The sequence below is a fragment of the Chenopodium quinoa genome, unplaced genomic scaffold (genome assembly GCF_001683475.1).
Source record: "Chenopodium quinoa cultivar QQ74 unplaced genomic scaffold, ASM168347v1, whole genome shotgun sequence".
Lineage (NCBI taxonomy): Eukaryota > Viridiplantae > Streptophyta > Magnoliopsida > Caryophyllales > Amaranthaceae > Chenopodium > Chenopodium quinoa.
In genome coordinates, this window is record NW_018743199.1 from 4481406 (window position 1) to 4505111 (window position 23706).

General features: G+C 38.4%; 1 protein-coding gene and 1 non-coding gene across 3 annotated transcripts; both read right to left on the bottom strand.

The window, feature by feature from the left end:
- Window positions 1–1000: 1000 nt before the first annotated feature.
- Window positions 1001–1082, bottom strand: TRNAS-UGA. The gene has a single exon. It is a non-coding gene; the product is annotated as a tRNA-Ser (tRNA).
- A 1090-nt stretch (window positions 1083–2172) lies between these two features.
- On the bottom strand, window positions 2173–22277 carry LOC110733624 (8-amino-7-oxononanoate synthase-like). 2 transcript variants are annotated; one of them, XM_021913694.1, is made up of 11 exons: window positions 21708–22277; window positions 20996–21135; window positions 20791–20898; window positions 4708–4946; window positions 4569–4610; window positions 4400–4487; window positions 4159–4292; window positions 3366–3454; window positions 2764–2914; window positions 2618–2686; window positions 2173–2491 (listed from the first exon to the last, which is right to left on the bottom strand). In XM_021913694.1, exons 1-11 carry the CDS (start codon window positions 21931–21933, stop codon window positions 2365–2367), a joined length of 1413 nt encoding a protein of 470 aa, XP_021769386.1. In that variant the 5' UTR covers window positions 21934–22277; the 3' UTR covers window positions 2173–2364. The 2 variants fall into 2 exon arrangements, with proteins under 2 accessions (XP_021769386.1, XP_021769387.1); XM_021913695.1 differs by lacking the exon at window positions 21708–22277 and having other exon boundaries at window positions 20791–20894; window positions 20996–21084.
- Between the last annotated feature and the right edge of the window lie 1429 nt (window positions 22278–23706).

The window sequence follows — 23706 nt, forward strand, 5'->3', positions numbered from 1 at the left end:
ACGAGTTGTGTTACATATTGTTGTTAATTTATACGTAAGCTACTTTTTGTTGTAATGTATAAAATTATTTGTTGCTAAAATGACATCAAATAGAGACGGATTTCAATTTCGTCTCTAATTTAGAGACGGATTTTTTATTTTGTCCCTAATTTGTAGACAAATTTTTCGATAGTTGTGGTAACCTGATTGCTAGTCTGCTACCTGTATACGAGCACTTGGGAGAATTGAACTCGCCTATAGAACAGATCAGCAGGTTGAACTAAAATGTATGCCTTGCAACTTTGCAAGTGCATATATACCATAATATGCTACGAGCCTATGACATATATAAGTGACCGATGTGGGACTTAAAATTTCTCACTAATACAAATTATACAATAGTAGATACTCCTAATAAAAATTCATATGAATTGAATCTTCAAGACTATAACTCAGGCAAATTATAAGTTCAAGAAGCTTAGCTCAGTAAGTCGAAGTCATGCTTATCAACTGCTAATTTTCAATGAAACAAAAAAGAAGGGAGTCTGTCAGACAACCGTGTGATCATCCCAAGTTCACAGAGGAGCTGGGGAACGATCATCTACGGCACCAGTGGTCCGAGAACCAAAGGTAGCTGTTAATCACGCTCTGACCACTCGGTCATAGTTCATCCACCAGACTTGGTTTTCTGTCTCCTTAGAACTCAAGGATACAGAGGTACGATCCTGTAGAACAGATCCTGTTCAAGTAAGGTCGTGCTCAGTATTGTACTGATTATGGACTATAAACCTGCAGTTTTTTCTCCAAATGGTCGATGTGGGACTTTTACTTCTTTATTATTTGGATTGTTGGACTCACATGGGTACACCGACAGCACGAACCATCCTTTGGAATCATGTTTCCTACTTTTTTGGATATTAAAAGGTGCCAACTTCTAACACAATTAGTTAATATGTACTGGGTTTAAATAAGAATCTTAAACTAAAGTTTAATTTTAAAAGGAAAAAAAAAAAAAAAATAACGTCGACAGCAGGGTTCGAACCTGCGCGGGCGAAGCCCAACAGATTTCAAGTCTGTCTCCTTAACCACTCGGACATATCGACATCACTTGCCTATACAATGTGGTTAATTAACATTTATATTATTCAACATGATGTCCTGTTAATGAAAAATACAGTAACCACTCTTATAGGAATCTAATATAGAGTACTAATTCTTTTTTTTTTTTTGGGTAAGGAGAAGGTCCATTTTAGAAGGATGGATTTAAGGGAAATTCCTCTTAGAATAAGCTTGGCGAGATTCGACCTCTGTCCTCACGCTTGAAAGTCAAAGAATTAGCCAACTACTCTAGTCTTCTATCTCATATGGAGTACTAATTCTTATTATCATATACGGATTGAAGAAGACGGCGTATGATTATAAGACTCCTGGATCATGTACTATTTTGCTGGAACAATTTCTCTTATTAAAAGAATTTTACTCTTTATGAAACTTTTGTAAAGCACATCTATTTCACAATTGAAGGTATGCATGTTCTTTTTCTTTTTGCATGCTATTAATTAAGATCTATAGTTATTTTCTCATACGATTGAAGAAGACTTATGGAAAATGGATAGATATCGTATTTGGTGCGATGTATTTGGAGGAGAAAGGAGAGAAAGAGTCAAGAGTACTATTTCTCATGTTTGCATATGAATTATGAAATGGGCAAAGGGATATGAGGGATCCCTCTTCCTCTCGCCCCCTCTTCGTCTTGTCTCCTTGAGGACCTTGACCCATCCCTCACAATGTGCTACAGAGGAGATGCCTTCAGTAGCTGACGGAATATCTGTGAGGCTATAGGCTATGATTATATGACAAGGTTTATGCAAACTTCCCTCGCATTGTGATGTAAAGGAGTTGCCTTAAGTTGCCGAGTGAATTCCTATGATTAAGATCACGCAAACTTGAAAAAATTCAAGACAGTTGAAACTGGGATCCAAAGAAGAGTGAGTGTAATTTACAGAAAACAGAAAAAAAAAAATGGCATACATCATGAAATGCCACCTTTGATGTAGTACAGAAAACTACCTATCTGTGTCAGACTGTGTTAGAGACGAGATGTCAAAAACCGTCAGACTGTTGGGGGATCAAACACTGGATTTGTGGAGTATCAGATTATAGCATACCTTGATAAATTCACAGTTTTACAAATTGACCAAGGTAGTAAATTGTTGTGAACCATGTCTCATTACTCCCTTAATGAATTCTGTCAAAGAATATCAAACAAAGTTGTCTGTCAAAGAATATCAATGACCAAATCTAGCCTGACCTAAGTTCTAGTATAAATAGTACAACTGTAATTAAGTAGAACCAAAAGATACTAGCTTATAAAAAAAATGAATTCTAGAGCTTAGCCAGTAATTCAGGAGTCTCAACATGTACATCTTGGAAGTTTACACAATTAGACAATGCTACAGCAAGCATCTTTACATCCTTCCTTGTATGTGCAGCGCTCAAAGTTATTCTCAGTCTACAAATAAAGAACACAACATATGGTTAAGCTAACTAAAACAGAAAAAATGACCCCAGCATGGCAGCATATCTGTATATTGAATGGAAGGAAGAAACTAAAGGGCGGAAGAGAAAACTGAAAAACCTGCAAGAATTAGGAGGGACTGTTGGTGGTCTAATTGCAGTAACATGAAATCCAGATTTCAGCATATACCTGCAGGATGACAAGGCTTAAGTAAAGTCCAGAACTGCTTGTAACTATGGAAAATAGAAAGGCAAAGGAGTACTTACCGACTGGCTAGCAAGGAATTCTCTTCACTTCCCACTATAATTGAGACAATGTGACTTGTAATGGGGATTCCAGTGAGGTCTCGGAAGTCTTGCACCCGTTCTTGGATTGCTTTTCTACGCCAGGCTTCTTTCTCAGCAACAAAAGTAGCAGCTGGTATGTAGTGTCATTAGAATGCTTGTCACTGTGGTGAGAATGCTATGCATTTATATATATATACAGCATATACCAACATATGTGTACACACATTGCAATACCTTGAAATTACTCTCTTATCCTACGTACTAACAAGCTAGCATCTTCCAAGTTAATAAGTTAACATTTGTAAGTTTGTCCTCTCTAAACTTTCTTTGAGTTGGACCCCTGCATCCAAGAATCAAGATCCACTCACCCACTTTTTTTCTCTCCTTATCTCCATGCAAAACATACAAGTTAAGTTGTTGAAGGAGCAGAGCTGTGGAGAAAGTATAACACAAGTCCACAACCCCTTCCGCCCCCCCCCCCCGGCCCGCTTTAATTAAAGTAATGCTATAAACTTCTCTTATGACTAGGAAATGCTTCATACAACAAGTTGGCCAGATAGAAAAGATTTAAGTCACTTTACCATGGGCAGCAGCAGCCATTGGTATCGGCATAGCAGTGGAAAATATAAAAGAACGGCCCCTGGACATAATAAGTTGTTTCCACCTTTTACTGCCATTAAAAATTTGATGAAATGTGTAAGTAATTTCTAAAAATGCAATGGGCAATAAACAGGAAAATAAAAAAAGACAACAGTACGACTACTAGAATATGCCAAGTGGTATCCCCCCACCCACACCCACACATACAAAAAAAAATAATAATAATACTCATGACTGCTGAATGAATATGTACACTAATTCCTTTAAAGACAAAGCTTTTGACTGCCAATGAGAAGCATCAACTTGCAGAAATATGAAAAAAGTTCCTTCAGAATCAGCAGGTTTTCCATTTTTCTAACTTGGCATACCAAGCAATAGTCTCCTACTGGCCTAAACTACGTACTTTGCTGCTCAAGACCTTCAATTATCTTGCTATACTAGAGGCAATACACCCACCCAACAACTCTAATGGATAAGGATGCTTGATGTACCCATGAAATACAACAAGGAAAAAAAAATTATGCATATTTATCAGAATACCTAGATACTTGTAACGAATCTTAACACTTTAAAAGTGGTAGTAGCAACATATGGTTTTTGGCAAGGATATGGTACAAACCAAAGTATACCTCCCTTTATCATGCTAACTGCAAAACATACACTGGATGGTGGTTCTAGTGCTCATCTAGAAGTGAACAGACATATTCACTCGCTTGACTTGCTACAATGTGACCACAGAAGTAGCAAAACAAATCCTTTGTTTAAAGTTGATACCTGCATGCTATGAAACCTCCGGTGCAACCTGCGGCCTTACTTAATGTGCCAATACATATATCAACATCACTTTCACAATCAAACTCTTGAGCCACTCCCCCACCATCTTTACCACAAGTAAATGTTCCATGAGCCTGAATTTACATAATTACAACAGAGTAATGAAGAAAAAAATTTAGGCATCATTCATTGTATATATATTTCCCGGACGCTATTGCATAAACAAATAGGGAGCACTTACATCATCAATAACCAACAAAAATTTATGCTTCTTCCGAAGTGTTACAAGCTCATTCATAGGTGCAAAGTCTCCATCCATACTAAATAAGCTGTCATTACAACATAACCAATTATGAAAAAGTTATGTAACTAAAGAACAAAGTAAATAGGGGACAACATGTAGGACTGACCTATCCGTCACAACCACCTTCTTAGAAATTGTACAATCTGATCTGAGAGACAATATTCAGGAAGTCAAATTATAGGAGTCACGCACAGACTTGTAGTTGCAAGTCTACTTGTCTATATATAGAATTGAAAAGGACATACAGAAGTGCATCAAGATGGAACATGTCACAATGTTGGTAGACAAAAGTCTCTATACAATTTAGGCGTTCACCAAGTCGGAGACCATCAATGATTGATGCATGATTAAGGGCATCAGAGAAGACGGCAACTTTTTCAGTTCTATGAGGTATTTTGCCGGAAGCCAAGAGAGAGGCAATGCTTCCTGCTGCAACCATGAAGGCCATATTCGCAGCAAAACCAGTAGGGCAAAGAAGACAATCCTGCGTCATATAGTTATCATGAAGAATATAAGTCTCTGCCCTCTCTGTCCCAAATATCTTTTATCATACAGATAGCAAACCCATTGTGCCTAAAGTGGTCTGAATTAGAGCTCTCAAAAGTTTACCCGACCCGAAATACTGACTCAAACCCGATTATTAACCGACCCATCTGAACCCGAAAAAATGGTGACCCAAACCCGACCTAACCCGACCAGAAACCAACCCTAGACCCGAGTTGACCCGAGTATGTGAGACTCAAACCCGAACATGAACTGACCTGGAGATGACCCGACCCGAATGTAACCCCGTAAATTATTGACCTGAACCGAACCCGATTTGAACCAAAATTGACCCAAACCCGTCAAAACCCGAATTTAACCCGACTTGTTACGAACCTGACCTGAATTCAACCCGACCCGAATTTAACCCACCCTGTTACAAACCCGACCCGAAATCAACCCGACTTGTTATAGACCTAACCCAAATAAAACCGACTTGATATTGACCCGACCCGAATTTTACTAGACCTATTACTAACCCGACAAAAAAATTCAACCCGATTTGTTACTAACCAGAATCAAAATCAACACGACTTGTTATTGACCTGACCCAAATTCAACCCAAATTGTTCCCAACCCGATTTCAAATCACCTTAAATGCAATTTAGACCACCTTATTATTGTTGATCAAGCATTTTGTCTAGGGAGACCAACTCGGTCCAGGCCAGAAAAAGAAAGGAGCATCATCCTCAAATTTAAGAGTTAAATATAGTATATATTTGTTGTATGGTCAAAGGAGATAATTATCTTCCTAAACTATAAACTATAGTTCCCTAGTATATTGTCATATATATTAGTAAAAGGAAATAATTAGCTTGATAAAAATGATAATTATCTACTTGTAATTAGTTGAACTCGAATATGACCCGACATGGAAATGACCCCACCTGATTGTAACCTGCAAATTATTGACTTGGACATAACCCGACTTGAAAATGACCCGATCTGATTATAACCCGCAAATTATTGACTTGAACCGAACCCGACTCAAATCCGAGAATGACCCGAACTGATTCTAACTCAAAAATTATTAACTAGAACCGAACCCGAGAATTACCCTAACCTGTTTTAACCCGTAAAAACCCGAATTAAACCCAACCCATTGTTCACCCGACCTGTTCTTAACCCAACATAAACCTGACCCAAACCCGATAAGAAGTATGACCCGACTATAGCATGACCCAACCCAAACCCGACCCGCAAAGGTTATGGAGTTAATCCGAATTGACCCGACCCGAATTGACCCGACCCACTCATACCGACCCAAACCCGACCCGTTTACCCAAATTGACAGCTTTACTCTGAAACCTCCAAAATTTCTCAAAAAACATGGATATTAACCTTCAATTTTGGAATTTTTTGACTTTTATTCGCATAGAAACAAAAATTGCCGAAATGTTTACCATGGTCTCTAATACCCTCCGGGAGTTCAATTGGGCGGGTGGAACTATCCAATTTGCCTTTAAATGGTCAATTTACCGGTTCAAAACTTGCACCGATTTTATTAACTCAAGCCTAGCACGAATATTTATGACAACATATAATGATCATTTACGGTTCCAAACGACATTATATGACCTCAAAATGAATCCCCTAAAATCACATTTATTTTCGACACCGGGCCCCGAAACCTTCGAAATTTCTAAAAAAACATGGATATTAGCCTTCAATTTTGGAATTTTTTGACTTCTTTTCGCACGGAAATGAAAATTGCCGAAATGTTTACCATGGTCCCTAATATCCCCCAGGAGTCCAATTGGGTGGGTGGAACCATCCAATTTGCCTTTAAACGATCAATTTACAGATTTACAACTTGCACCAATTTCATTAATTCAAGCCTACCACAAACATTAAAGACAACATATAATGATCATATATGATTCCTTACACCATTATATGACCCTGAGATATATCCCCTAAAATCATAAGGTTTTTCGACAACGGGCTTCGAAACCTCCAAAGTTTCTCAAAAAGCGTGGATATTAGCCTTCAATTTTGTAAATTTTTTTACTTTTTTCACCCGAAAATAAAAATTGACGAAATATTTACCATGGCCCTTAATACCCTTCGGGAGACTCATTGGGTGGGTGGAACCATCCAATTTGCCTTTAAACCACAAATTTACTAATTTACAACTTGCACCGATTTCATTAACTCAAACCTACCACGAACAATTATGACAACATATAATGATCATTTATGGTTTAAAACAGTATTATATGACCTCGAGATGTATCCCCTAAAATGTCAAAAGATTTTCTACACCGGGCCCCAAAGCCTAAATAATTTGTCAAACAAAAACTTTTGTATACATCCGGTTTACACTAATTTTACTGTACATCGAGCAGTATAAGGGTAACTTTTTGCCTTTTTTTTGGGTAACTTTTAACATAATACAATTTTTATATAAATAGACAATAAGAAAAGTTTTATAATGGTAATTTAATTACATTTAATCACAAATAATTGATTCTTAGTCATTTAAAATGTGATTCTTTACTAATAATTTTTATTTGTATTGAATTACTTTTATGCATATTAGGGTAACTTATTTATTTTAGGGGTAACTTTTGATCAATCTAGTCTATCTTTATAGTGGATGTTCAATAATTATTGTACACCCGATTTTTTTTAAAGTTTGTATTTGTCAAAACGCGTTGATATTATCCTTCAATTTTGGGATTTTTTTAACTTTTTTTCCTCCGAAAAAAAAATTGCTAAAATACTTTTTATAGTCCCTAATACCCTCTGGTAGTCCAATTGGGTGGGTGGAACCAACAATTTGCCTATCAACTGCCAATTTACCAATTTACAGGCACCAATTTCATTAACTCAAGCCTACCACGAACATTTATGACAACAAATAATGATCATAAATGGTTCCAAAGCACATTATATGACCTCAAGATATATTCCCTAAATTCTCAAATCTTTTCGACACCGCGTCCCGAAACCTCCAAAATTTCCCAAAAAAACGTGAATATTAGCCTTTAATTTTGGATTTTTTTGACTTTTTTAACCCGTAAATAAAAATTGCCGAATGTTTACCATGGTCCCTTATACCTTCTGGGAGTCCAATTGGATGGGTGGAACCATCCAATTTGCAACGGCCAATTTTCCGGTTTACAACTTACACCGATTTCATTAATTCAAGCCTACCACGAACATTTATGACAACATATAATGATCATATATGTTTCCAAATGGCATTATATGGCCCCGAGATTTATCCCTTAAAATCTCAAGGATTTTCGAAACTGGGCCTCGAAACCTCCAAAATTTCTTAAAACCGTGGATATTAGCTTTAAATTTTGGAATTTTTTGATTTTTTTTTCGCTTGTAAATAAATATTGCCGGAATGTTTACCATGGTCCCTAATACAATCCGGGAGTCCAATTAGGTAGGTGGAACCATCCAATTTGCCTTTAAATGGTGAAGTTACCGGTTTACAACTTGTATCGATTTCATTAATTCAAGCCTACCACGAACATTTATGACAACATATAATGATCATTTATGGTTTAAAATAGTATTATATGACCCCAAGATGTATACTTTAAAATCTCAAGCCTTTTCGAGACCGGGTCCCGAAACCTCAAAATTTTCTCAAAAAGCGTGGATATTAGCCTTCAATTTTGGAATTTTTTGACTTTTTTTCGCCCGAAAATAAAAATTGCCGATATGTTTACTATGATTCCTAATACCCTCCGGTAGTCCAATTAGGTGGGTGGAACCATCCAATTTACATTTAAACGACCAATTTACCGGTTAACAAATTGCACTTATTTCATTAACTCAAGCCTACCACGAAATTTATGACAACATATAATGGTCATTTATGGTTTCAAACATCATTATATGACCCAGAGATGTACCCCCTAATACTTAAAGTTTTTCAACACCGTGGAACGCTCGCAGTGTCTCACAATGTAAGATAGAAGAAAGATTGTAGAATTACGTGATAAAGCTTAAAGCTTGAAAATGTAACAATGGCTTTAGGCCATCACTCTCCAATATTCAATACAATTTTCTGGATACCCTACTCTTCCTCTCTCTCTCTACTATTTATACTACTCAACTTCTATTACATTATTGGCCAAGGCCTTAAAGGCTACAGCTACTCTACTTGTCTTCTAGTGATGTGCATAACTGAAAAGCAAATAATCCAAAAGTCCCCTGCTGCCCTGCTGCTCTATTGAGCCGTTGGTGCTGCTAGAGTAGTGGGTGTGTTTCTCTGCTGCTGTCTCTGTCCTCTTGGTCTCCTGCCGTACAGCATAGTGATTGGAGGTGGTTGTGGGCTCATTGCAATACTCCCCCCCAAAAGCGCCACCTTGTCCTCAAGGTGGAAAAGAGGAAATTGAGCGTAAATTGCTGCTGCATCTTCCCAGGTGGACTCAAACTCCGGTAATCCATGCCATTTAATAAGCACGTCCAACCAGTCCTTCTGCCCCAATTTTGGTCTACTGTCCAAGACCTCCTCTGGCTCCACCACAAGCTCTAACTCCGGGGTGATTTGCATGGGAATATTAGGAGAGCTGGGCACATTTTCTCGAGCAATTTTCAACTGAGATACATGGAATACGGGGTGCGGATTGCATTCCTCTGGCAAAAGCAGCCTATAGGGTACCCTTCCAACTCGCTCTATCACCTCAAATGGCTCATAAAATCTGGCAGCAAGTTTCTCAAATGGTCTTCTGGCCAAGGATCGTTGGCGATAAGGTTGGAGCTTAAGAAAAACTCGATCTCCCACCTGAAATTCCACTTCCCTTCTCTTCTTATCAGCATTGTCCTTCATTACCTGTTGAGCCCGAAATAAATTGAACTTAAGCTCATCTAGCATCACATCTCTAGCTTGCAAGGATTCTTCCACGGAGTCCACGGTGGTCTGCCCCAACCCAATGCGCAAAAGCTTTGGAGGGTCTCTGCCATAGAGCACCTTAAAAGGGGTTTCTTGAGTCGATGAGTGAGACGAAGTATTGTATGAAAATTCAGCCCAAGGCAACCAAACCGCCCATGATTTGGGTTGCTCCCTCGCAAAGCATCTCAAGTATGTTTCCAACCTCTTGTTCACCACCTCCGATTAACCATCGGTTTGCGGGTGGTATGAAATACTCCGATGAAGCTTTGCTCCTTGTAACCTAAACAGCTCGCGCCAAAATATGCTAACAAAAATTCTGTCTCCGTCAGTCACAATACTATTAGGCACTCCGTGCAACCTGACCACTTCCTGCACAAAAATCTCAGCCACTCCTTGAGCCGTGAATGGGTGTCGGAGTCCAATAAAATGGGCATACTTCGACAACCTATCCACCACCACTAAAATTGTATCTATTCCCTTTGACCTCGGCAAACCTTCAATGAAATCCATAGTAATGTCATCCCAAACTTTTTCCGGGATAGGCAAGGGTTGTAACAACCCGGCCGGTGACTGCTGTGAGTGTTTGTTACGCTGACAGATTACACAATTCCGAACCTACTCTGCTACATCGCGCCTCATACCCATCCAAAACCACTCCCCCGCCATTCGTAAAAAAGTCTTTGTATCCCCTGTGTGACCCCCCTCCGGGGAGTCATGGTAGGCCTTGAGTAATATCCCTTTTACACTCGAATTTCGAGGGATAACTCAACGCCCCTTGAACAGTAGCAGCCCTTGTTCCACCGTGTACCCCTACCCCCAACTCCATTCTCCACTTCATTCTGAATTTTTCGAATCGTTGCATCCCCTTGAACCTCCTTCTTCAAATTTTCCCAATCTATCCCTTAAACCATGACTAGTGCTCCCAATTCACCTTCAATTTCATTGTCTCCCCTTCTTGATAAAGCATCGGCAACCCGATTAGCCACCCCGGGTTTGTATTGTAACTCAGAGTCAAATCCGATGAGTTTCCTCACCCACCGTTGATATTCCATCCCCACCTCCCTTTGTTGAGTGATGAATTTCAAACTTTGTTGGTTGCTTCGAACAATAAACCTCCTTCCGAGTAGATAGTGTTTCCATTTTTGTACCGCCAAACACACCGCCATGAGCTCTTTCTCATATATTGATTTACTCCTCCCATTAGGGCCAAACACCTTACTAAAGAAGGCTACCGGTCTGCCATCTTGCATTAGCACCGCTCCTAGGCCAAACCCGGAGGCATCGGACTCCACAACAAATGGTTTCTTGAAATCCGGCATCACCAAGACGGGTGCGATTGTCATTGCCTTTTTTAGCCTTTGAAAAGCCTCGTCTGCTGCCAAGGACCACCCATAATTATCTTTTTTTAATTGCTCTGTTAAAGGTTGAGCAATATGTGCATAATGATGGATGAACTTACGATAATAGCCCGTAGGGCCCAAAAACCCCCTCAAATCCCTTAAGGACTTTGGAGTGGGCCAACTCATCAATAGCCCGAATCTTTTCTTGATCAACAGCCATGCCCTCCTTCGAAATTATGTGTCCAAGTTAGGCCACAACTTCCCTGCCAAATTCGCACCTTTTAAGATTAGCAAACAAAGTGTGACTTTTTAGTGTACTCAACACTATTTTCAAGTGCTCCAGATGCTCTTCTCGGCTGGAACTATACACAAGTATGTCATTCAAGAAGACGAGCACAAACTTGCGCAAATAAGGGCGAAAGACTTCGTACATTAGGGATTGAAAAGTGGCCGGAGCGTTTGTTAATCCGAAAGGCATCACTAGAAACTCGTAATGCCCTTCGTGAGTGCGAAACGCGGTTTTATGAGAATCTTCTGGCCTCACTCGGATTTGATGATATACGGCCTTAAGGTCGAGCTTCGAGAAGATTTGCGCTCCATGTAGCTCATCTAAGAGCTCATTAATCACGGGAATGGGGTATTTATCGGGGACAGTTTCTTTGTTCAAGGCGCAGTAATCTACACAAAACCGCCACGAACCGTCCTTTTTCACTAGAAGAACCGGACTTGAGAAAGGGCTCGTGGATGGTCGTATAATTCCCGCCTCTAGCATTTCCCGAATTAGCTTCTCAATTTCATCCTTCTAAAATTGTGGGTATCGGTACGGCGTACACTAATTGGATTGCTACCCTCTTTAAGGACCATGGCATGTTTGTGCCCTCCCTCCGTGGGTAATCCGGTTAGACTGTCAAACACCGCTTGAAATTCCTTCAACACTCCTCTCAAAAACTCGGGCAACTCACTGTCAGTAACTGATTTTGTTTCCTCCGGTTGGTTACATTCCACCAACACACCTTCCCTCTGTTTTTGCAAGGTTCTAATCATGGCCTTTAGCGTAATCCCCATTCGAGCAAGGCTTGGGTCTCCGCAAATTTTTACAGTCTTCCCTCCCATTTCGAAACTTAACTCCTGCAACTTCCAATTCGTGAGTACCGTACCCAGCTTCTCCAACCATTGCACCCCTAATAGCACGTCTGAGTTCCCCAATTGAAGAGGTAGAAACTCCTCCTTGATCTCAAATTCCTCGTTAAGCCTTAGTTTCACCCAAGACACTGCCCCTGCCCCTTAATTGCTTCTCCATTTCCCACGGAGACTCCGAACACCCCTTCTCCGGTCACCGGAAGGCTCAACTTTCCGCCTTGAGAGATATGAAATCGTGGGTCACCCCGGGGTCGATCATCACCACGACTGGCTCCCCTTTGATCTTCCCATGTAGTTTCATGTTTTTGGGTTTGAAATTCCGACCAAGGAATTCATGGTTATTTTGGCCGGATTTTCCTTCTTTCCATCCGTCGGAGTCTCTATTGCCGCCAACTCCCCCGTTCCCTCTTCTTCCTCTTCCAGCAAGAGAACACTCAACCCCTTCGCCGCGCATATGTGAGTGGGTCCGGTCCAACGACCGACGCATTTAAAACAGAGACCCTTCACGCGCTTCTCTTAGATCTCCTTCTCTGTCAATCGTCTCACCTCACCACTAAATCGAGAAGAGCTTGGATTTGATCGGTTCCGATAATTAGTGGATGGAAAATTAACCGACGCAGCTGAACTTTGTGGGGATGGGGTGTTTTGTGGGTTGGCTCGTGTTTGGTTAAGGGTAAGCTGAAAGGTGGGTGTGGTTTGGGCCGGCCCAGTTTCCAATAGTGTATTTGCTGGACTTTTGTTGAAATATGAGTAAGGACCCGGTTTGGCAAAGGCCCCGCCCGTTTTCTTTAGGTTGTTGACCGGTTTCGCTCTTCTGCAACGCTAGATCCATGGCATCCTCCAACGTTAATGGGTTTAACATCTGAATCTCAGCTCTCACCTCCTCTCACCTCCTCCTTGAGGCCATTGACGAACTGTCCTTTCATCAAGCTCTCGGGAATATCAGGCAACGGTGACGCCTTTTCAATGAAAGCTCTCCTATACTCCACCACCATCGTCGAATGCGTCATGGCGAGCCATTGCTCGTGAAGTGACCCCAAATTGACAGATCGAAACTGATTCAAGACTCGTCTTTTTAGGTCTTCCCAACCGACCATGGATCGTCGTCTACTCTCCCATTGATACCAAAGGAGAGCGTCTCCGTCCATAGCCACAACCGCAGCCCTCCGTTTCCGTCAACTGATAGAACTAGAAGAATTGTTCTCCCCTGAGAATCCAACCATCAGGGTCGGAGCTGTTGAAGGGCGGCATCTCCAGCTTCCTATACCGCCAATTTCCGTTCCCTTCACGATTATCTTGGTTGAAATTTCGAATTCCACCTCCGTTTCCGAGTTCCCAGTTGCCGAACCTCAGGCTACCATTATCTAGTGGCGTCTCATTGAAATTTCCCCCTCCAAAAAGCTGGTTCACTTCCTTGTTCTGTAGCGCTGCCATCATGGTTCTCATCTCCTCAAAGAACGCGTCTTGGTCCCTCTTCAACGTCTTATGGATAGAGTTTTCTCCATCCCCGATTCTTTCGAGAATCTCTTCCACACATTCCTCTAGCGCGGCCACCCTCTCCGGTGTCACCGTCAGTGGCGTCGGAGGCATGACTGCTCTGATACCAGGTGGAACACTCGCAATGTCTCATAATGTAAGATAGAAGAAAGATTGTAGTATTACGTGAAAAAGCTTAAAGCTTAAAAATGTAACAATGGCTTTAGGCCATCACTCTCCAATATTCAATACAATTTTCTGGATACCCTACTCTTCCTCTCTCTCTACTATTTAGAGCAACTCCAACGGCAAGCTAATTACCAAATTAGCTTGCCGTGCCACCTAGGATTGCAAAGCTATCCTTCCTTCTAGCTAATTTATGTCACAATGGTTAAACTAATTAGCCTTTAGATTTTTCAGCTTTATTTTTTAAATAATTAGTATTTTATTAGAGATAATTAATTTCTAAGCTAATTAGCTTAGCTAAGCTAATTTGCTTGGCATTAGCTTGGCCAAGCTAATTATTAAACTATCCTCCAATGGTGTGGCTATTAGCTTGAAAATTATTAAAATTGCAAGCTAGTCCCTAAAAGCAACCATTGGAGTTGCTCTTATACTACTCAACTTCTATTACATAATTGGCCAAGGCCTTAAGGGGGGCTACAGCTACTCTACTTGTCTTCTAGTGATGTGCATAACTGAAAAGCAAATAATCCAAAAGTCCCCTGCTGCCCTCTACTCTATTGAGCCGTTGGTGCTGCTAGAGTAGTGGGTGTGTTTCTCTGTTGTTGTCTCTGTCCTCTTGGTCTCCTGCCGTACACCATAGTGATTGGAGGTGGTTGTGGGCTCATTACACACTGGGCCCCAAAACCTTCAAAATTACTCAAAAAGCATGGATATTAGCTTTTCATTTTGGAATTTTTGACTTATTTTCGCCCGGAAATAAAAAATTTCCGAAATGTTTACCATGGTCCCTAATACCCTTCGGACATCCAATTGGGTGGGTGGAACTATCCCATTTGCATTTAAACGACCAATTTACCAGTTTACAACTTCCATTGATTTTATTAACTCAAGCCTACTACGAACATTTATGACAACATATAATGATCATATATGGTTCCAAATGGCTTTATATGACCCCGAGATGTATTCCCTAGAATTTCAATACTTTTCGACACCGGGCCCTGAAACCTCTAATATTTCGCAAAATGCGTGTATATTAGACTTCAATTTTGGAATTTTTTTTACTTTTATACGCCCGGAAATAAAAATTACCGTAATATTTACAATGGTCCCTAGTACCTTCGGAGAACACCTGGGTGGAACCATCCAATTTGCCTTTAAACAGCCGATTTACCTGTTTACAACTTGCACCGATTTCATTAACTCAAGCCTACCACGTACATTTATGACAACAAATAATGATCATATATTGTTCCAAACGGCATTATATGACCCTAAAATGTATTCTCTAAAATTTCAAGACTTTTCGACACCGGAACCTGAAACCTCCAAAATTTATCAAAAAGCGTGGATATTGGACTTCAATTTTGGAATTTTTTAACTTTTTTACGCTGGGAAATAAAAATTGTCCAAATGTTTACCTTGGTCACTAATACGCTCCGTGAATCCAATTGGGTGAGTGGAACCATTAAATTTGCCTATAAACAGCCAATTTACCGATTAACTTGCACTGATTTCATTAACTCAAGCCTAACATGAACATTTATGACAATATATAATGATTATATATGTTTCCAAACGGCATTATATGACCTCGAGATGTATTTCCTAAAATCTCAAGGTTTTTTGACACCATACCCAACCACAAAAATTTCTCAAAAAGCACGGATATAAGTCTTAAATTTTGGAATTTTTTGACTTTATTTCGCTCAGAAATAAAAATTGCTGAAATTTTTACCACCGTCCCTAATATCTTCCGGGAGTCCAATTGGGTTTGTGGAACCATCCAATTTGCCTTTAAACAACCAATTTAATTATCGGTTTAAAACTTGCACGGATTTCATTTACTCAAGCCTACTACGAACATTTATGACAACATATAATGATCATATATGATTCCAAACGGCATTATATGACCCCGAGATGTATCCCTTACAATATTAATACTTTTCTACACCGGGCCCCTAAACTTCCAACATTTCTCAAAAAGCGTCGATATTAGCTTTTAATTTTGAAATTTTTTGATTTTTTTTTTTGCTCGAAAATAAAAATTGCCGAAATGTTTACCATGGTCCCTAATTCCTACGGGAGTCCAATTGAGTGGGTGGAACCATCCAATTTGCCTTTAAACGGCCAATTTACCGATTTACAACTTGCACCGAATTCTTTAACTCAAGTCTACCACAAACATCTATGACAACATATAATGATCATATATGGTTTCAAACGACATTATCTCTGAGATGTATTCCCTAGAATCTCAAGGCTTTTCGATACCAGGCCTCGAAACCTACAAAATTTCTCAAAATACGTGGATAATAGCCTTTAATATTGGAATTTTAAGACTTTATTTCGCCCAGAAATAATAATTGTCGAAATGTTTACCATGGTCTGTAATACCCTTCCGGAGTCCAATTTGGTGGGTGAAACCATGCAATTTGTCTTTAAACGGCCTATTTACCGGTTTATAACTTGCACCGATTTTTATTAACTCAAGCTTACCACGAACATTTATGACAACAAATAATGATCATATATGGTTCTAAACGGCATTAAATGACCCCGAGAAGTATTTCCTAGAATTTCAAGACTTTTTGACACTAGACCCCGAATCCTCCAAAATTTCTCAAAAAGCGTGGATTTTACCCGGACCACATACCCGGCCTTCAATTTTGAAATTTTTGACTTTTTTTTTACCCGGAAATAAAAATTGCCGAAATGTTTATGTAATACCCGAATATTTTGTGATTTTATACATTATGTATTATGAAAAAATAGTTATTTTAATTTATTAAATAACTTTCCTAATCTCAATTTTTTATTTGGAGTTCGGAAAGTTTTAAAACCCTATAAATATTCTTAACCCTCAAAAGATATTTTATATAAAAAAAAAAAAAAAGATCAAAGAAGCCGTTTTCCTTATCTTGCTTTAGATTTGTAAAACAAAATCAACTTGTTTCTTCTGGAAATTAAAGCTGCACAATATATTTGTGTATCGAAGGCCGTATGTAGCTCGGTTGCTTTGCGTTGAATGTCGTATTGTGATTTTAATTCGTGGAAAGGTAATCACACGAACCTTAATTATTAGAGTTCTTTGATTATATATTATTGTTTGTATTATTTGTATTCCATATTATTATATGTAAATTTTATGATTTGTTATTTGTATGATCAAAATTTATATATATGTGCTTCGTTGTTGTATTGTACGATTTAATTGTCGCATTGATTGATTATATTATTTCTAGGGTTTTAATGTTGTTGTTATAGGGACTAGGGAGCATTGTTTTATCAAGGTTTTAGGGTTGTTAATGCAGAGTGTTATTTTTGGGTGGAGATTTGATTAATTTTGGGTACTAGTATTAGTTCTATAAGAGTTGAGATATTTTATGAACCGAATATGTCGTCATATATGAATTGGGAACCTGTGCCAATATTGAGATATTATTTATTATCATGTGAATGGTTATTTGATCGATGTATGAGATCAAATGGTTGAGAATTATTGTTTTGTTCTTGGGTTGAGGCTCGGCGTTATATAACTTAGTCTTTGGCTTGTTGGTTAGAGGGTAATAATCACGAGTTAAGAATGAGGTACAATCTTTATTTTTATTTATTTTTCTATGGTCCCCTACAGTGGGAATTGACCCGTATGTGGTCTGGTTCAAGGTGTTTTCTAGTTATTGGGAGTATTCAAGTTTTTATACTTGTTTGTTTTATTCGAATTACCCATGTCCAAGGCTAGGTATAAAACAAAGAGCATGGGACACTTATGGTTTATATGAGTTAATTGAGTAAAAGTTCGTATTATTATTCAAGGTTGAGTTGATAAAGGTTACTTTTTTTCAGACTACAATGTGTAAGGTAATTTTGAGCTACATTGTTTAATTGAACTAGTAATGTTAATTATTATATAATACTCTGTATTCTGATATGTGGTGATTACTCAGCTTTTTTGCTGACGTGTGTGTGTTGTTTTGTTGTGCTACTTGTGTTTGCGGCCATGTCTTTTTCTTATGGTGGCCCTGTGACGATCTATTTTGGAATTTGTCCTTAATGGTGAGCAGTCAAGATTTTCTAACCAGGTTGATCAAGTGGTCGTAGCTAAAGGAGCTCAAGTGTTACGATTAGTGTGACGTCATGAGTTTATAAAGTTGTATAAATAGCTCAACTAGTTTATTGGGTTGTAATTATTGGGATTTTGTAAGCCTTAACACTCGACAGGTTGTTGAGTGTGGCGGTAATACCTCCGATTAAAGTGTATGCTTCCGCAATTTTATTTAAAGGTTGTCTATTTTTCCTTTATTTCTTATTTATTATTAGTTAGTAAATCGGGGGTGTTACAGTTTACCATGATCCCTAATACTGTCCGGGAGTCCCATTGGGTGGGTGGAATCATCCAATTTGCCTTTAAACGACCAATTCACCGGTTTACAACTTGTACCGATTTCATTAACTGAAGCCTACCACGAACATTTATGACAAAAAAAATAATGATCATATATGGTTCCAAACAGCATTATATGACCCAGAGATGTATCCCCTAAAAATTTCAAGACTTTTTGACACCAGGCCCCAAAACCTCCAAAATTTCTCAAAAAGCGTGGATATTAGTCTTCAATTTTGGAATTTTTTACTTTTTTTTCGCCCGAAAATAAAAATTGCCGAAATGTTTTTCTCGGTACCAAATACCCTCCGGGAGTCCAATTGGGTTGGTGGAACCATTCAATATGCCTTTAAACGGCCAATTTGATTACCGATTTACAACTTGCACGGATTTTATTAACTCAAGCCTACTACGAACATTTATGACAACATATAATGATCATATATGGTTCCAAACGACATTATATGACCCCAAGATGTATCCCCTAAAATATTAATACTTTTCTACACCGGGCCCCTTAACCTCCAAAATTTCTCAAAAAGAGTGGATATTAGTCTTTAATTTTGAAATTTTTGTTTTTTTTTCCGCTCAAAAATAAAAATTGCAGAAATGTTTACCATGGTCCCTAATACCCTCCGGAAGTCCAATTGGGTGGGGTGGACCATCCAATTTGTCTTTAAACAACCAAATCACCGGTTTACAACTTGCACTGATTTCATTAATTCAAGCCTACCACGAACATTTATGAAAACAAATAATGATCATATATGGTTCCAAACGGCATTATATGACCCTGAGATGTATCCCATAGAATTTCAAGACTTTTCGACACCGGTCCCGAAGCCTCCAAGGTTTCTCAAAAAGCGTGGATATTAGTCTTCAATTTTGGAATTTTTTGACATTTTTTCGTCCTGAAATAAAAATTGCCGAAATGTTTACCATGGTCCTTAATACCCTCTGGGAGTTTAATTGGATGTGTGAAACCATCCAATTTTCTTTTGAACAGCCAATTTACCGGTTTAGAACGACCAATTTAATTAACTTGCACCGAACCCGACTTGAATAGAAATTGACCCAAACCTGTTTTAACTCGTGAGAACCCGAATTTAACCCTACTTGTTACTAACCTGACCTGAATTCAACCCGATCCGTTCCTAACCCGACCCGAATTTAACCCAACATGTTACAAACCCGACCCGAAATCAACACGACTTGTTATTGACTTGACCCAAATTCAACCCGACTTGTTATTGGCCTGACTGAATTTTACCATACCTATTACTTACCCGACCCAAAAATTCAACCCAATCTGTTACTAACTTGACTCGAAATTAACACGACTTGTTATTAACCCGACCTAAATTCAACTCAAATTGTTCCTGACATGATTTCAAATCACCTTAAATGCAATTTAGACCACCTTATTATTGTTGATCAAATCTTTTTGTCTAGGGAGACCAAGTCGGTATAGGCCAACATAAGAAAGGAGCATCATCCTCAAATTTAAGAGTTAAATATAGTATATATTTGTTGTATGGTGAAAGGAGATTATTATCTTCCTAAATTATAGACTATAGTTCTCTAGTATATTGCCATATATATTATAGTCAAAGGAAATAATTAGCTTGATAAAAATGATAATTATCTATTTATAGTTAGTTGAACCCGAATATGACCTGATTTGAAAATGACCAGACCTGATTGTAACCTGTAAATTATTGACTTGAACTTAACCCGACTTGAATCCGAGAATGACCCGACTTGGAAATGACTTAACCTGATTATAACCCGCAAATTATTGACTTGAACCAAACTCGACTTGAACCCGAGAATGACCCGACTTGAAAATGACCCAACCTAATTATGATCCACAAATTATTGACTTAAACCGAACCCGACTCTAACCCGAGAATGACCCGACCTGATTCTAACCCGCAAATTATTGACTTGAACCGAACCCGACTCGAACCTGAGAATTACCCTAACCCGTTTTAACCCGTGAAAATCCCAATTAAACCCGACCTATTGTTCACGCGTGACCCGACTCAAGCATGACTCCACCCAAACCTGACCCGCATAGGTTATGGAATTAATCTAAATTCACCTGAGTTGACCTAACCCACTCTTACCCGACCCAAACTCGACCTGTTTACCCGAATTGACAGCTCTAGTCTGAATGTCTGATTATCTACCCTAACACCTATAGTTCATGTTCAATGGTCAACTATAAGCAACTGTATAAACCTAGCATCCTTAAAACCAGTATTGACACATAAAAGATAGAACTTTGAGTACATCACTGTTAGGGTTTGGTATTAGTAAGTCCCATACATCCATAACACAACTAAGATAATTGACTAGACAAAAATGCTAATAGAGGTTTATGAACAAAACAAACCTCTTTCTTCTTCAACTTTGCTAAACTTGCCTCCAAATGCCCATGATAATCTGTATAACCACATATCAATGCAGAGCCTCTTGGACCCATCCCGTGCTCTTGGGCTGCCTAGCACAAGCAGTCCAAATCACCTCTAATATCAAAATTTTTGCACTGTGCTTTCTTAGAAAAAATCACACATGAATAGATAACTACCAAAAATCACCTTAGCAGCAGCCATTCTAACTGTGGGATGTGCACTTAAACCCAAGTAATCATTTCCAGAGAACAGCAGTAGCTTCCTGCCACTGCAAGAATACAATTCTCCTTCATTGGCCTCTTCACCTTTAGGCACTTCAATTGATCCTAAGCAATTCAGCAACAATAATACAAGTCAGATAAGGTTTTAGTCTAGCTGTTAACCCGTAACACCGAGGTTTACATTTATCATATATTCATATTCCAGGTTTCAATCCCCTATCGACCCCTCCCTCAATTGATATATACAGCTATTCCTCTCAACGAAAAAACACGGACATTTCCAACTCCAAGGTCCCTCCTTTTCAGAACTACAAAGTCTTTTGAAAGAAAAATAGCTCCCTCAAATGCAATCCTCAATCCTACGATATTTAAGCTCACTGAATTCAATTTTTAAAACCCATTTATGCAAGCATTCTCTAATCATTTTCAAAATCCCATTAATCTTAGATACACATAGAAATCAGCTTCCAAAGTAACGCAGATTATGTCATTCATCCAATCCAATATACACTGTACAATGTGTTCAATTTAAATTACCAAATGTGCTCAATTAATTTCAACAATTAGCAGAAAATAAAAGAAAAAAAAAACAACCAAAACATGAAATACCCATAAAAATTAGAACAACAAATAAGCTACAAACTCCAAAGACAATGAAAAGGGAAGAGGGAAAATACCACAACTAGGATTATCATTGAGCCAATTGCGAAAAGTAGACTCAGAAATCATGACTTCTACAGAGGAACGATCCCATTGACGCAAATTGTCGAACACTTGGTATGCATGCCCATAAAAAAAGGATGAATTGTTGGAGACATTGATGGGTCTAAGGAAACGTAACAATTTCAGAGATTCTAACTTGGAAAGCGCTTCTTCAACCCAATCATCCCAATTTACGCTCATCTTATCTCTCAAAGTTTTCCTGAAGGTTTGCTCCAATGGCGGGCGTTATTTCCAAATTTATTAGGTTCTACCGAGTTCTGTACTTTCTGGTAGATGTGTAGTTAGACGCTACACGGCTACAGTACTGTATTACTTTGGTAAAGTCAAACAATCAAGGAGTCAAAGGAGAGATAAAGTTAGTTGGTTGCTACCGTAACAACCATTATCGGTTTTACTTAAATTGATGGGGGTGTCAAACACCGTCAACAATATTTTATCAAAACCGCCAACATTTGATGAAAAGGGACAATAGTACCCTTACTCTTTCTTTCGTTTTTTTTTTCCTCTCTTTCACCATCCACAACCAACATTGCTAGAGGCCTAGAGCTTGTTTTTTGCATTCATCTAAGTTCTAATTAACTTGCAATGAGACCTAGCCCTACAAACAACTTTGTAGCAACCTTTGTCACAAAATCTACTTGTATCTAATTTCCTATCCAAGTACATCGATCTAGAATAAAATATATTTAAATTTTTATTTTATTTTTTTTATTTTTTTTTTTCTCATTTGAAGAGTTATAAGAAACAGTGAAAAGATGTGTTTACGTGTTGTAAATGCTCTCACATATTACTCATAAGCACTCCCGATTAATAAATTATACGTACTTGTTATATACTCTCTCCGCTTTTAAATACTTACTTCATTTCTCCACACGCGGAGTTTTAGGAGAAATTAGAGAAAGTAATAAAAAACGGAGGTAGTGGGGTTAGTGGAAGAATAAAAAAATATTAAAAAAAAACAAAAATAATGGAGAGAATGTGGATTAATGTTGTTGGGTCCGCTTGATAAGAAAAAAATAATTAAATATTGTAAAAGATTTCCAAATAAGGAAATGGGGCAAGTATTAAGAAACAGCCAAAAAAGGAAAGTGGAGCAAGTATTTTAAAACGAAGGGAGTATATACGAAGTACAACTGTATAAGGAGTAACAAACTTATTATGTCACTCTAACTAGTAATGTGTACTGGGAAATATGTGTTGATTATTTAAAACAAGAGGCGTGTACGAAAACTGTTAAATTGGATGCTTAAAGGCAAATTGGATGGTTCCACCCACCCAATTGGACTCCTGAAGGGTATTAGGGTATATAGGTAGCTTCTCGGAAAAAAAAAAAAAAAAAAAATCCAGGTAAAAAAAGTCAAAATTGGTAAAATTGAAGGCTATAATAACGCTTTTTGGCCAATTTCAGAGGTTTCGGGATTCAGTGTCGAAAAGTCTCGAGATACCAGGGGATACATCCCAGGATCATATAATATCATTTGGGATCATATATGATCATTATATGTTGCCATAAATGTCTGTGGTAGCCTCAGTCTATGAAATCGGTGTAAGTTGTAAACGGCTAAATTAGCAGTTTGAAGGTATATTGGATGGTTTTACCCACCCAAATGGACTCTAGAGGTGTATTAGGGTCCATGGGAAGCATCTCGGCAATTTTTGTTTCCGGGTCAAAAAAAGTGAAAAATTGTCCAAAATTGAAGGTTATAATACACGATTTCGAGTCATTTTTTTACATTTTCTCAAAAACTGAACTTAATACGTTGGGTGACTCCCGGGGTCATATAAGGTGGTTTGAAACCATAACATACCTATAAAAATGTTTATTAAGTACCAAGAATAAGTTATGTTCCTATTTTGAAATTTTGGAATATAATGATGTCATAAAAGTATATCGAAGTGATGTGACTTGACAATAATGATGTCATATGATATAATGATGTCGTAAAAGTATAA

Bases quoted from the DNA above. Each gene is read 5' to 3' on its own strand.
- LOC110733624 (XM_021913694.1), bottom strand. From the start codon at position 21,933: ATGAGCGTAAATTGGGATGATTGGGTTGAAGAAGCGCTTTCCAAGTTA. The intron at 4,611-4,707 runs GTATGTCCTTTT...ATTGTCTCTCAG, and splicing joins TTCCATCTTGATGCACTTCT to ATCAGATTGTACAATTTCTA. The intron at 3,455-4,158 runs GTATCAACTTTA...TTTTAATGGCAG, and splicing joins GGAGGTTTCATAGCATGCAG to TAAAAGGTGGAAACAACTTA.